This window comes from Macaca mulatta, chromosome 5 (assembly GCF_049350105.2).
Source record: "Macaca mulatta isolate MMU2019108-1 chromosome 5, T2T-MMU8v2.0, whole genome shotgun sequence".
NCBI classification, from domain to species: Eukaryota; Metazoa; Chordata; class Mammalia; order Primates; family Cercopithecidae; genus Macaca; species Macaca mulatta.
Window position 1 is genome coordinate 6,055,737 of NC_133410.1, and position 15,870 is coordinate 6,071,606.

Consider the following 15,870-nt stretch of genomic DNA (forward strand, 5'->3'; position numbering starts at 1 on the left):
TCCCACGAGCAAGGTACCAGCTAGAACTTCCGATACGATGTTGAACAGGAATAGTAAGAGTGGACATCCTTGTCTTGTTTTCAGTGTTAAGGGAAGGCCTTCAGTCTTTCTCCATTAAGCATGTTAGCTGTAGCCGTTTCCTGTGGATGCTCTTTCTCAGGTGGGGGAAGTTCCATTCCATTTCTTCTTTGCTGAGAGTTTTTATGAGGAATGGACACTGAATTCTATCAAATGCTTTTTCTGCACCAACTGATAGGATCGTGTGGTTTTCTTTAAATTGGTAGTATGGTAGCTTACACTGATCGATTTTCAAACGCTGACCCAGCTTTATGTTCCTGGGCTAAATGTCACTTTGTCATGGTTACAATTTTTTAATGTATTATGGGATTCAATTTGTTAATACTGTGTTGAGAATTTTTTGGTGTGTCTTCATAAGGGATATTTGCCTGTAGTTTTTTTGGTACTGGATTCATCTGGTTTTGATATCAGGGTAGTACTGGCCTTTAAAATGAATCAGGAAGTACTCCCTCTTCTTCTCAAATTGGTGTTTTCTTTAAATGTTCAGTAGCATTCATCAGTGAAACCATCTGGTCCTTCTTTAATAAATTCCAGGATGATTCAGGTCATCTATTTCATCTTGGATGAATGTTGGTGATTTGCAATTTTCAAGAAAATGGACCGTTTCATCTAAATTATCAAATTTATGTGGCTGGTGCAGTACCTCACACCTGTAATCCCAGCACTTTGGGAAGCTGAGGCGGGTGGATCACTTGAGGCCAGGAATTCTAGACCAGCCTGGCCAACATGGCAAAACCCTGTCTCTACTAAAAATACAAAAATTAGCTGGGCGTGGTGGCACATGCCTATAATCCCAGCTACTCCGGTGGCTGAGGCACGAGAATCACTTGAACCCGGGAGGCACGGTTGCAGTGAGCTGAGATCGCACCACTGCACTCCAGCCTGAGCAACAGAGCAAGACTCTGTCTTTAAAAAAAAAAAAAAAAAAAAAGACAAGTTATTTATAACATTCTATTGTCTTATTTTTGTGGAGTCTGTAATGGTATCCCCTTTTTTCATTCCTTTTGCTAATTTTATTCTCTTTGTGTCAGTTTTGCTAGAGTTTAATCAATTTTGTTGATCATTTCAAAGCACCAGCCTTCAGTTTGACTATCATTTTTCTGTTTTTAATTGTATGGTTATCTGTCCTCACATTTATTATTTGCTTCCTTTTGCTTGCTTTGGGTTTATTTGCTCTGTTTACACTTTCTTAAAGTAGAAACTTTGATTACTGATCTGAGACCTTTTTTCTTTTCTATGTGAGCATTTTCATGCTATACATTTCCCCCTAAGCAACTGCAACCTACAAATTTTGGTATCTTGTGTTTTCGTTTGCTTCAAAATATTTTCTGATTTTCCTTATGACTTCCTCATGGGCCCATGATTAATTTAGAAGTATGCTACTTGTTTAATGTGCAAGTTTGGGGAGACAATTATTTTTCTGTCACTGCTTTCTAGTCTAATATCACTCTGGTCAGAACATACTTTGTATAATTTTAATCCTTTTGAAAGCTTTAAGCTTCTTTTCTATCCCAGAATATGGTCTGTCTTGGTGAATGTTCCATGTACATTTGAAAACACTGTGTATTCTGCTCTCGCTGGAGGGTGCTGTGTTGTATAAATTGCGAATTAGATCAGGCTGGTTGATGGTGTTCATTTCTATGTCCTGGCTGATTCTGTCTACAGTTCTATCAATTACTGTTTAGTGAGGACTGTTGACAATCCCATTATAAATGTGGACGTGCCCATTTGTTTCAGATCTGATAGATTGTGCTTCATGTATTTTGCAGCTCTGTTATGAAGTGCAAATACATTTAGAATCATTATGTCTTCATTAGGTAATGTCCCACTTTATCTCTGATAATTTTGTTCTGAAGTCTACTTTTTATAATATTAATAGATGTATCTTAATTTTGATATTAATAGACCTATCTTAATTTTGATTTGTGTTTTCATGGTATATCTTTTTCTATCTTTTCATTTTAACCTACATATTTTACATTTGAAGTGAGTTTCTTGCAGACAACATATACATAGTTGGGTCTATGCTTCTGTGTTTTTTTGAGATAGGGTCTCGCTCTGTCACTCAGGCTAGCATGCAGCGGTATAATCAGTTCACCGGAACCTCAAACTCCTGGGCTCAAGTGATCCTCTTGCCTCAGTCTCTTGACCAGCTAGGACTACAGGTGTGCATCACCATGCCCAGCTAAATTTTTTCAATAGAGACAGGGTCTCACTATGCTGACCAGACTGATCTGGAACTCCTGGCTTCAAGTAATTGTCTGCCTCAGCCTCCCAAAGTGCTGGGATTACAGGTGCAAGCCACCACACCCAGCCCATTTTTTTTTTTACCTCAGTCTGACAATCTGTCAGAACTGAGTATTGAGACACACAACTGGTGTGTTCAGACCATTTACATTTAATGCAATTGTTGATATGTTTGAATTTAGGTCTACCATCTCGTTTGTTTTCTCTTTTTTTCTTCCTCTGTGTCTTCTTTCCTGTCTTGATTCAAGTTTTCTGAACTTTTTTTAGAACTCCATTTTGATTTCTCTATTGTGGTTTTTTGCCATCTCTTCGTATAGTTGAGTGGTTGGTCTAGGGATTACAATATACATATTAATTGTTCACAGTCTCCTTAGAATCACTATTTTACTACTTCAAGTGGAATGCAGAAACTTTATCACCACACCCTATCCCCTTTTGTATGTCACTTGTCTTACATATTCCATCCACATACACTGTAAACCCCAGATGTTATAATTTTTGCTTTCAAACGTATTTTTAAATAACACACTAAGAAAATACTCTCTATTGATTTGAAAACGTTCCCCAAATCAATCTCAATAGGAATAAGAACCCCATGCACACATCATTTCATTTTCTAGATTCTTTTCATCACTTACTATGTGCCCTAATTTCCTCCCCAGGATTTATAGTCCACTGGGGAACTCAACTATTTATTTAAAATTGTGTTTCCCAGGAAATGAGAGTTATGTATATTCAACTGTGGTTTTGTGAATGTCTTTATATTTATGGTGGTTTGTTTTGTTTTGTTTTGTTTTCTGTTTTTTGAGACGGAGTCTCGCTCAGTCGCCCAGGCTGGAGTGCAGTGGCCGGATCTCAGCTCACTGCAAGCTCCGCCTCCCGGGTTTACGCCATTCTCCTGCCTCAGCCTCCCGAGTAGCTGGGACTACAGGCGCCGCCACCTCGCCCGGCTAGTTTTTTGTATTTTTTAGTAGAGACGAGGTTTCACCGGGTTAGCCAGGATGGTCTCGATCTCCTGACTTCGTGATCCGCCCGTCTCGGCCTCCCAAAGTGCTGGGATTACAGGCTTGAGCCACCGCACCCGGCCTATTTATGATGTTTTAACTCATCAACTTTGTATTATAATTATACGGTAAATTGTTTATTGCTCTTTCTACTCTAATCATGTTGCAGCGCATGTAAGATTGTTATTGTTACTGTATATTTAAAGGCAACATCTACTTGCTCTTAGTTAAAACAGAAAGAAAATAGTCTACTGTATTTATCCAGATACTGTTTCTGTTCCCCTTCTTTCTTGATGTTCCAAGTCTCCTCCTCCTATAATGACCCTTCTATCTGAACAACTTCTTTTAGCAATTTTTTTTACAGCCAGTCTGCTGGCAACAAATTCTTAGTTTTTCATCACCTGAGAATATCTTTATTTCACTTTCATTCCTGAAGGGTATTTTTGCTGGATACAGAATTTGGGTTGACAGTTCTTTTCAGCGCTCTAACAATACTGTTTTACTTTTTCTGGCCTCCACGGTTTCTGATGAGAAATTCGGTCAAACTGTTATTTCCCAATAAGTATGACATTGTTTTTCTCTGGTTGCTTATAAGATTTTTTGTCTTGATTTTCAGCAATATGATGTGTCTGGGCATGGACTTCCTACTTTTTAGGGTTGATTTTGTCTGGTGGCCACTAATTTCCTGAATTTATAAGTTTCTATCTTTTGCTAAATGTAAGAGATATTCAGCCATCATTTACTCCAGTGATTTTCTGCATCGTACTGTTTCTCCTCTCCTTCTGACACTCCAGTGACCGTGTGACACTTTTTAGTACTGCCCCACATGTTCCTAAGGCTCTGTTCATTTTTTTAACTCATTTTTTCTCTGTACTATTCAGATTGGATAATTTCTGGTTTTTATTTTGTTTTGAGACAGAATGCTCTGTCACCCAGGATGGAGTGCAGTGGTGTGATCTCGGCTTACTGCAACCTCCGGCTCCTGGGATCAAGTGATTCTCCTGTCTCAGCCTCCCAGGTAGCTGGGATTACGGTCACCTGCCACCACACCTGGCTAACTTTTGTATTTTTAGTAGAGATGGGGTTTCACTATGTTGGTCAGACTGGTCTCAAACTCCTGAGCTCAGGTGATCTACCTGCCTCAGCCTCACATAGTTCTGGGATTACAGGCGTGAGCCACTGCGCCCAGCCTGGATTGGATAATTTCCATTGATCTTAAAATTCACTCACTCTTTCCTCTATCATCTCCATTCTGCTATTGAGCCTGTCTGGTTAGTTTATTTCAGTTAGTGTATTTTTCAGTTACAAAATTTCCACTTAATTCTTTTTATAGTTTCTTTTCTTTTACTGATACTTTCTGTTTTCCCCTCTCAAAAGTGTTCACCCTTACTTGTTGGAACATTTTTATAATGATTGCTTTAAAGTCTACTGAATAATTCCAACATCTGTGTTATCTCGGCAGTGGTGTCTTGATTATCAAAAGATGATCCTGGCCAGGCACAGTGGCTCACACCTGTAATCCAAGCACTTTGGGAAATCACTTGAATCCAGGAGTTCAAGACCAGCCTGGGCAACATGGCAAAACCTGGTCTCTACAAAAAACATAAAAAATTAGCCAGGTATGGTGGCACATGCCTGTAGTACCAGCTACTCACGAGGCTGAGATGGGAAGATCGCTTGAGCCCGGAAGGCAGATGTTGCAGTGAGCTGAGATGGGCCACTGCACTCCAGCCCGGGTGTCAAAGCAAGACCCTATCTCAAAAACAAAAAACAGGCCGGGTGCAGTGGCTCATGCCTGTAATCCTAGCACTTTGGGAGGCCGAGACAGGCAGATCTCTTGAGGTTAGGAGTTCCAAACCAGCCTGGCCAACATGGTGAAACCCTGTCTCTACTAAAAATACAAAAAAATTAGCCAGGCATGGTGACGGGCACCTGTAATCTTGCTACTTGGGAAGCTGAGGCAGGAGAATCATTTGAACCTGGGAGGCAGAGGTTGCAGTGAGCTGAGATCACAGCACTGCACTCTAGCCTGAGTGACAGAGCGAGACTCCGTCTCAAAAAAAAAAAAAAAAAAAAAAAGACAAACAAGAAAAAAAAAAAGATGATCCTACTTGAACCTATTCTGATTCAGAGGAAATTTTTTTAAAGATGATTCTAGTTCTTCTTAAGCCAATTAATTTTGAACTGCATTCTAGACATTTTGAATATTGTGTTAAGAAACTCTGGATTTTCTCTCAATCCTTGGGAGAACGTTGACATTTTCATCTTATAAGCAATTTACCCAGTTGGATTCCGCACACAAGTTCCAGCCAGCCTTCTGTGAGCTGTGGTTCCAAAGTCAGCTGTTTGCAAAGCCTTTGAAGCGCTTTTTGGATCCATCCTGCATGTGCACCATCCAGTGGCCAGTTAGGGAACTGCATAGTGGTCTATCCCAAAGATCAGTTCTCAAAATCTATGTAAGCTACTTAAGAGTCAGACCTATGTACCCACAACATGAGTCTGGGAGTTCATCAACCACCTTAAAGGGTCACCTTCCTGAGCTCCACCTCTCTGCATTCCCCCCAGTACTTTCTAGTTTCCTGGGTCTCCCTTTTTCTGGTTCTCTAGCCAGACGCTTCCCACAACTACATCCACATCTGGGCCAGGTAATGGGGAGAGAGAATAAAGCATCAGGGGGTTCCACTCTATCCCTTGGAAACAAAACTCTTCTAATCAGCTTCCCTTTCCTGGGAGTTTCAGGCTCCCACCAGCTGCTGCTGTCATAAGAATGTCTGAGGGCTGGGATGCAAGAGAATAGAGAAAAAAACAAAACTAGGGTCGGGTGCAGTGGCTCATGCCTGTAATCCCAGCACTCTGGGAGGCCAAGGCAGGTGGATCACCTGAGGTCAGGAGTTCAAGACCAGCCTGACTAACATGATGAAACCCCATCTCTACTAAAAATACAAAAATGAGCTGGGACCGGTTGCACGCACCTATAGTCCCAGCTACTCGGGAGGCTGAGGCAGCGAATCACTTGAACCCAGGAGGCGGAGGTTGCAGTGAGCCAAGATTGTGCCATTGCACTCTAGCCTGGGTGACAGAGTGAGACTCTGTCTCAAAATAAAAATAAATAAAACTTAAAAATAGGGTTTCAGAATTCTAAGTGTTAGAGACCCATTTGCCACGCCAGAAGTACAGAGCTTCTCCTGGTGCTCTATCCACATTAAGACCTATTCCTGGGTTTGGGGCTGCCTGAGTTCAGGCTGAGGAATATTGGAAGGGGAAACAAAATCGGTAAACTCAGTACTAATTCAGTGCTACTTCAAATTCTGGTCATCTTCCCCAACTCACCTGCCACTGTTTACTTTCCAGAATCTCAAATAGCTGCTCTGTGCTTTCTGTTCAGGTTTTAGATCTGCATTCATTGGGTGACACAGGGTGGAATGTGTTTATTCTGTCCAACCTGGGACCGGGACCTGTTTACTTCTGTAAGCTTGTTTAAACCCATTTTGCAAAGGCATAAGGGATAACGAACGGGAAGGTTTTTCTTGTTATTTTAGAATTTGCCTGTAGGCCTGCAGCCAATTACTTCCACTGACCATCAAGACCTACCCTTGCTGCAATCTGCAATGTTGTGAGACTTTCAGAGTACCCCAGACTTCTCAGAGGTGAGGAAAGAAAATATCACCATCCTGGATCTGCCCTCTTCTGGGATTCTTGCTTTAAAATCTAAGAGCTAACAGGAAATTCCAGAAGGCCATCCAAGACATTCCAGGTTATACAAACACAAAGACAACAGGCCATGTCCTCATCGGTGCTCACATGACAGTGTTTCATCTGGGACCCTGAAACCTACAAGCCTATCCTTCCTGCAGCTATCGTTCCCACAATCAGCAGCACCCTCAGAGTCCAACCAGGATGTTAACTTTCTGCTCAACCTCATTTCTAACAGTGACATCAATTCCTACAGCCTATTTACACAGTGTTATGTCAGAAAGAGTTACCGAGTCTGTTCTAAAGCATCCCCACGTTTTCAGCCCTGAGCCTCTGACACCTGCTCAAATTACAAAGCATCACTTTTACTTTTTAAATGGTCAATTTTGGGCAGCTCACTGCAACATCTGGCTGCCAGGCTCAAGCGATCTTCCCATCTCAGCCTCATGAGTAGCTGGGACTACGGCACGTGCCACCACACCTGGCTAATTTTTGGCAGGAGGTACGTCCCAACTGGAAACAGGGTGACAGCCTGACCTCTGAAGCTTCGAATCCAGTTGAGATGCCCCAGGGGTGTCCAAGGGAGAGAATACAGTCATGGGTTCTTAGTTTCTGTTTCTGGTTGGGCCAGTAAAGCCCCCTTCCTCATCCCTCTTTTCCGTTTCTAGAGACAGAAACCAAAAACATGGCTTCAGGCTGCTAAAAGCCTCAACAAAGCAGAGCAACAACAAAATAAGGTGGTTTGGACAAGCTTGCCCTAAAGGGTGATGGTGGACAGGGAAGGGCCTTCCAGGCACTCTAACATTTAGAGGATGGGGAAGATGAGGGACCTAGCAAAGGAAACCAAAAAGGTGGGCGAACGGGCTGCCTGGAAGCCGAGGCAAGAAAGTCGCTCAAGGAGCCGAGGTAATGCTGCAGAGGGCCAAGGAAGACGAGGGCTGAGAACAGACGCTTGCGTTTGGCAGCTGGCAGATGGCAGTCACTTGAAACAGGTGACCTCAGCGATAAGAACTGCTTATCACGGCAATTCTTCACAACATTCGTCACAACTGTAATTATGTGTCGAGTTATTCATTTAAATCTGTCTTTTCTTTGACCCATGGTAAATTCCAACGAAGGCAAGAGCCACAGAAGTCTTGCCCTTTATTGTAATCTCAGGATGGATCTACGCAGAGGCTCAAATATGTGAAACAAACAAAAGGGCCATGGAATCCAAGAAAGCGGGTTCCCCTTTATTCACAAGGCAAAGGACTGCACTTCCGAGGCAGTATCACCATCCATGCTGACCTGGCCAGAGCCCAGCCCATACAAAGCCAGCAACCAGAGGCCTGAAGGCAGCTCTCTCCAAATACATGCTCCCATCTTTATCCACAAGAACTTCTCTGATTCACCAGCAGTTACTGGAATTTGCCTAGCTGGTGTGCTTTGGGCCCTTTATGTAACCGGCTGTGGCAAAGATGGCTATTTCCTTCCAATAGCTGACATTCTCTCCCTGCATACCAATAGTTCTTAAGTTCTAGCATGCATTAGAATGACCTGCAGCATCTGTTAAAACTTGTTGGGCCCCAGCCCCAGAACTTGTTTTGATGTGTCTGGACTAAGGCCCAAGAACGTGTATTTCTAGCAAATGCCTGGGTGATGCTGATGTGACTACTCCGGGGACTGCACCTTGACAGCCACTGTTGTATTGTTGTTCTCCTACCTGTGGTCATTTTTGTTTCTCCTAGTAAGAAAATCTCTCTCAAACTACCACTGAGGTTAACAAAAAATATGACTTAATTTTCAAAAAAAATTTTTTTTTTTTGAGACAGAGTCTCGCTCTGTCGCCCAGGCTGGAGTGCAGTGGTCGGATCTCAGCTCACTGCAAGCTCTGCCTCCCGGGTTTACGCCATTCTCCTGCCTCGGCCTCCCGAGTAGCTGGGACTACAGGCGCCCGCCACCTCGCCCGGCTAATTTTTTGTATTTTTTAGTAGAGACAGGGTTTCACCGTGTTAGCCAGGATGGTCTCGATATCCTGACCTTGTGATCCACCTGTCTCGGCCTCCCAAAGTGCTGGGATTACAGGCTTGAGCCACTGAGTCCGGCCTAATTTTCAAAATTTTTATGAAATTTGAAAAGATAACTAAAAGTTAACATTTCAGTATTTCCCCAAAATAGTAATATATAAGGCCTAAGCCAAGAGAATGCAGCCCAGTTAGAATAAAATCCAATGTGCTGGGCAAATGTCCTGGGCAAACCAATGGGACTGACACCACAAATTGGACCTATTGATTAAAAGTCAAGACATCCATTCCTTGACTAATAATGCTGGGCGACTCACTATGTTCAACCCTGGGCAAAAATATACCACATGCGCATTATCCCTTAGTTTAGAACAATTAAGCAAGTAGATATCATAATGCCCGTTTAGCAGATGAGGAAACTGGTAAGTAGTCATTGGCTCAATAGAGACAAAAAGTGGTGAAGCCAGAAACCAAACTCAAGCCTGTAAGTCCGAAGCTCCTGGCCAGTGTGCACACCTGACCCCAGCTCAGCCACAGGCTCCTTGAGGCAGGTCCAAAGCTCCCGGCCAGTGTGCACACCTGACCCCAGCTCAGCCACAGGCTCCTTGAGGCACGTCCAAAGCTCCTGGCCAGTGTGAACACCTGACCCCAGCCCAGCCACAGGCTCCTTGAGGCAGGTCCAAAGCTCCCGGCCAGTGTGCACACCTGACCCCAGCTCAGCCACAGGCTCCTTAAGGCACGTCCAAAGCTCCTGGCCAGTGTGAACACCTGACCCCAGCTCAGCCACAGGCTCCTTAAGGCACGTCCAAACCTCCTGGCCAGTGTGCACACCTGACCCCAGCTCAGCCACAGGCTCCTTGAGGCAGGTCAACCCAACTGCTCTTGGGCGCCCAGTGCCCAGCACAAGACCTGGCCTCAACATGGCTCAGTACTTGTTGGCCAGATGAAGAACGCACTGAAGAGCTCAGGCTCATTCTCTCGCACTGTGTTCTGTCGTTCCATTTCCTGTTGTTCAAGGTTGACTTGTCATAAGAAAGAAACAACGGTAACAGCAAACACTTTCACAGCACTTTCTACATTCACTACTATTCCGAGTGCATGTGTGTATTCACCCATTTAATCCTCACCACCTGGGAGGCAGGTGCTACTGTTCTTCCTACTGTAGAGATGAGGAAAATGAGGCTCAGAAAGGTTAAATAACTTGCCCAAAGTCACACAACCAAACTGTGGCAGAGCTGGGATACACACCCAGGCAGTCTAACTCCCAAGTCCATGTTCTTATGTCACCATGTGATGCTGCTCTCTCAAGTAATAAGAAAAATTCCAGAGAAGGAAAAGGAATTTCCTCAACAGCTTCTCTAGGCTTCAGCTCTAACTGGAGTTATTGTCACCATCCTGGATCACAAGTCTAGGCTGTCACGGCCCCAGCGCCTGCCTCTCCCCAGTGCAGGCTGTGTGAGTTGACGCCTATGACAGCAGCCAGTCCCAGGCTGCAGCCCAGAGGCCTCCCCACAGTGCTGAGTCCCTGACCCTGAGCCCCTCCCAGGCTTCCCCAAGTCCCTTGGGTTGGGAGATGAGCGATGAGAGGGCCAGAGACAAGCAAGCAGGTCCCGGGCAGGATTGAATGACTCGCGCAGGTAAGTTACGTTCTTCATTATTGATGATGGAAGCAGATGGTCCTCCTCTTGGCAGTATTGTGTTACCACATAATGAGCTGGCCTAGTCATTTCAGTTCACAGAAAAAAAAAATCCTCTAAGGTCAAGAACATAATCCATGCTCTCCTTAAAAAACAACAGGGTCAGGCCGGGTGGCTCACGCCTGTAATCCCAGCACTTTGGGAGGCCGAGGCAGGTGGATCACAAGGTCAGGAGATCGAGACCATCCTGGGTAACACGGTGAAATCCCGTCTCTACTAAAAATACAACAAATTAGCCGGGTGCAGTGGCGGGCGCCTGTAGTCCCAGCTGCTCGGGAGGCTGAGGCAGGAGAATGGCGTGAACCCGGGAGGCGGAGCTTGCAGTGAGCCAAGATCGTACCACTGCACTCCAGCCTGGGCGACAGAGCAAGAATCCATCTCAAAAAAAAACAAAAACAAAAACAAAAAGAGTCTTAAAGAGACAAGTTCAAACATGACGTAAGTGACATTAAGTGCCATGGGAAGATCTATTTCTTTTTAATGTAATTGTTGCTTTTTTTAAGTGATTTACTTAAAAACTTTATAACAGCTTGGCTATTTAATTTCCCAAGAAATTTATAGCTGAGCTTTGCATACAAACTCATCACACTTTAATTGTATGCTATTTTAATAAGCCTACACAATAAGTGATTCAAATTCAAAATGTAATAATCAACAAGCAGAGAATGGCAGACGACACTCAAACCAAATTCAACTTGCCGGCGCATGAAGAATGTGGCATGTGGAAACCCACTTTGTTGCCCAGGAGCCTCAACACTGTGCTCCAGCCTCACCCCCCACAAACCGCTCCCCACACCTAACAGGTCACCAGCAAGTCACTCCCTATCCATTTAGCACTTAAAGGGGCATCCTCTGTAACCCCACAACACAGCACTGGGCCAGACCCCACTTTCTCTTGCCTGGGCTGGCCCAAGAGCCATATTCTTACCCAGGGTGATGCCATCACTCCTTACCTAAGTAAAACACTCAGAGGCTCTGCAAAGTCTTGGGGTTGGAGGCAGGCTACCGGGCACACCACACGGGCCCTATGGCTAGCCTCCTCCTGGCAGTCTCCTGGGCTCAGCTGTACATCGTCCTTATCTCGTGCTGTCCCCACTGCCTGCCTGGCCCTGCCTGCAAAAGGAGTCCTGGAACCCCACTGCCTGGGGCCGGTTTCCAGCTCTGCTACTTACTAGCGATGTGACCCTGCATGTCAAGTCACTCAGCCTCTGTGTCTCAGCGCTTCTTTGGTAAACTGAGTTTAATAATACTATCTTCTTCACCAGGTTGTTGCGAGTTTTAAAGGAACTAGAAACACGAGTGCTGAATCAGAACTAGCACACAGTAATCACTCAGTACATGATCCCCATAGCAATTAATTTCCTGTCACACCTTTAACCTCAATTGTCTGTGCCACCCCACTCCTCCTGTACCTGCCCTGGAATCTTTCCACAGGGACGCTGTTGGGCATGGGTACTGTGTCCCTTCCAACCCCAGTGCCAAGCATGAGGCCTGGCGCTTAGTGGAGCCTCAGGAGTGTTTACCAAGCAAATATCGACGAATATAAAACTCAGGTTGGGCCGGGCGCGGTGGCTCAAGCCTGTAATCCCAGCACTTTGGGAGGCCGAGGCGGGCGGATCACGAGGTCAGGAGATCGAGACCATCCTGGCTAACATGGTGAAACCCCGTCTCTACTAAAAAATACAAAAAACTAGCCGGGCGAGGTGGCGGGCGCCTGTAGTCCCAGCTACTGGGGAGGCTGAGGCAGGAGAATGGCGTGAACCCGGGAGGCGGAGCTTGCAGTGAGCTGAGATCCGGCCACTGCACTCCAGCCTGGGCGGCAGAGCGAGACTCCGTCTCAAAAAACAAAAAAAAAAAACTCAGGTTGGAGGAGTGAGGGTGCTGGGGGCAATGTCACGGCTCTGGGGACAGACAGCAGACTGTTAGGATGCCGAGCCAGCTGAGACTCAGGGCCTAGGAGAAGCTGCAGGCAGCAACAGTCAGGGCTGCCTGGGCTGTGGACTTGCTGTGTCCGTGCACAAGCAAGCATCCAGCAGAGGCATCTCTCCCGTCATAAGGAGCAAGGCAGCCCAGTGGTGAGGACATGCAGGCCTGGCCTGACCGTGAACCCCATCCCCGCCCCAAAAGTAGGCAGCCTCAGAGGGAGCAAGGGAGCGGCGTCCCAGCAGAGCCGGGGAATGACGGCCCTCGCCTTCCTGTCCCAGAGCAGCACAGGAAGGATGTGAGCTCCAAGAAACCCACGGGAGAAACGTTTAATATCAAACAATACAAATTTGATGATAAACACATTTGCAACTATTATTAACACTGATTAAATACAGTTATAAATATCTAGAACCCAGCTCTGTCTAAATGCCGTTATCAACATCTAGAGCCCACCTCTGTCACACGGACCTTCCTATGTGCATGTTATAAGCTCTAAGAAATGAAGGTTAAATTCATCCACATTCTGAACACAGACTTAAATTTGAGGAACGTGGCATGCAGATAATACAAAGCAATTTCCAGTTTCGGACTCAATATGGTCATTTTTGCAAGGTTCATGAATATATGCTGAACACATGCAACAGCCTATTGCTGTGATTTCAGATCTTGTGTACCTTCTGTATTCTCTTCGAATCCTTCTGAGCATTCTCTCGGAGTGGCGCTTTCCCAAATAACTTCCATCCCAGGTCACTGTGTTTGTCAAGTCTTGCACTTTGTTTTCTAGCAAGCAAATTCCTATAGGAAGAAAATAACAAGGTTAGGGCATTTCTGGGTAATTAAAGAAACAGCAGGACAGCAGAACCACTCCAATAAAAACAAGTCAACTTTCCTCTGAGAACCATGTACTTTAATTCTTCAGACTTTATTTTCATACAGACACTGAATTATGCAGCAAGAGAAAGACCTTAAGCCAGAAATAAACTTTTTGTTGGCTAGGCGCAGTGGCTCAAGCCTGTAATCCCAGCACTTCGGGAGGCCGAGGTGGGCGGATCACGAGGTCAGGAGATCGAGACCATCCCGGTTAACACGGTGAAAACCTGTTTCTACTAAAAATACAAAGAATCAGCCGGGCATGGTGGCAGGGGCCTGTAGTCCCAGCTACTAGGGAGGCTGAGGCAGGAGAATGACATGAACCCGGGAGGCGGAGCTTGCAGTGAGCAGGGATCGCGCCACTGCACTCCAGCCTGGGTGACAGAGCAAGACTCCGTCTCAAAAACAAACGAACAAAAAACCTTTTCGTTATTCAACTAATTCTATAATTTAGAGTAAGAAAATGTGTTATATCATAACAAAGGGTATCAGAAAAAGTAAGCTCTGAAGTCAGACTAAACTGAATTGAAACCCTGGCTCAACCATTCATTAGCCACATGACACTGGACCAGTATATTAACCTCTCTGAGCCTGTTTCCTGTGTTTAACAAGGGCACACTGCCCCAAGTTCTATAAGGTTGTTACACAAATTAAAATTTCAAGTACACAATTAGTGTTTAAGAGTAACAGCTGCTTTAGTATGTAACCTCTAGCTTAAATTATGTACAAGGTAAATCTGTATTACCTATTTATAACGAGTATTCACATACCATAAAAAGAAAATTACTCATGAGATGGTCACAAGGTCTTCTCTCCAAAGAACATGTGAACAGAAGTTCCAAATAACACAAATAAATCCCAACCGGTAGTATTCATACAAAATAAACTGTTTGGAATGCACTGTATCAATGCATTCATTGAAAACAAATGGCTTCCAGGAGTTACCAGAAAGTACAAGGTGAGCCTGCAGCATCTTGCTGGACTAGAAAGAAAGTTCTCAAAGAAATACTGGGACATGTCTAAAAGAAACAGTAGCCAGCCTGAATAGGCTCCCACGGGCTCAATCTGGAACAATTTAATCATCCGAATAATGAGAACAATGGATTATAACTCACTGAATAAAAAAGAAATCCACTAGTCCACATAGGTACAAATAAACAAACACAGAAATTAATGGAGGAGGAGGAAAGCTCTTGGGAAGCCACCTAGTAAGGAAAGAAAGACCGATGGAGCTAGGAAATGATCGACGGATGCTTACACCAGTGGGGAAAGCTGCATGAGGAGTGGATTTTTACACAGTTTGAAAGTGTCTCCTACAAATTCCTTATTCATTACATGAAGCAAAATAACCTTTTGCTGGAGAAACCTGAGGGACACCACCTCAGCCAAGTGACCAAAGCTACCACCACCAGCCAGGAGTGGTGGCTCACACCTACAATCTCAGCACTCTGGGAGGCCAAGGCAGGAGGACGGCTTGAGGCCAAGAGTTTGAGACCCACCTGGGCAACGGAGCGAGACTCTGTCTCTACAAATAATCTTTTTAAATTAGCCGGGTACAGTGGCATGTATCAGCAGCCCTAGCTACTGGGGAGGCTAAGGCCAGATCACTGGAACCCAGGAGTTCAAAGTTACAGTGAGCTATGATTACACCACCAATCTGAGCGACACAGCAAGACATTTGTCTCTATTCAAAAAAAGCCAGGACAGATGGCACAGGACACCTGATCTGATGCACGGGGAACAACACACCAAGTCGATGGTGCTGATGCCCAAGAATGCACGACCTGCATCCAATTATGAAGAGAAGCAGACACACCCAGACTGAGACAATCTATACAATAATGGGGCCGGGAGCGGTGGCTCAAGCCTGTAATCCCAGCACTTTGGGAGGCCGAGGTGGGTGGATCACGAGGTCAGGAGATCGAGACTATCCTGGCTAACATGGTGAAACCCCGTCTCTACTAAAAATACAAAAAACTAGCTGGGCGTGGTGGCGGGCGCCTGTAGTCTCAGCTACTTGGGAGGCTGAGGCGGGAGAATGGCGTGAACCCGGGAGGCGGAGCTTGCAGTGAGCCGAGATCACGCCACTGCACTCCAGCCTGGGAGACACAGCGAGACTCCATCTCAAAAAAAAAAAAAAAAAAAAAATGGACCTGTAAGCTCTCAAAATGTCACTATCATGAAAACAAAGGAAGGCCGAAAAACTATTTCAGATTAAAAGGACACGAAAGAGGGCCAGGCACGGTGACTCATGCTGTAATCCCAGCTACTCGGGAGGCTGAAGCAGGAGAATCACTTGAACCCAGGAGGCGGAGGCTGCAGTGAGCCAGGATCGCACCACTGCACTCCAGC

The 15,870-nt window shown here is 45.2% G+C and overlaps 1 protein-coding gene across 9 annotated transcripts in view; it reads right to left on the reverse strand.

Annotated features, from left to right (window-relative positions):
• TBC1D14 (TBC1 domain family member 14) overlaps window positions 1–15,870 on the reverse strand; it is a 123,839-nt gene that overhangs the window by 51,997 nt on the left and 55,972 nt on the right. For all 9 annotated transcript variants that reach the window (XR_013417746.1, XR_013417747.1, XM_078003141.1 and 6 more), the window contains one exon: window positions 13,323–13,443. Coding sequence is in view for 5 of the 9 variants with exons in the window: in XM_078003141.1 (XP_077859267.1) it covers window positions 13,323–13,443 (121 nt within the window). In the remaining 4 variants the exon portion in view is untranslated. The remainder of the gene's footprint in view (window positions 1–13,322; window positions 13,444–15,870) is intronic.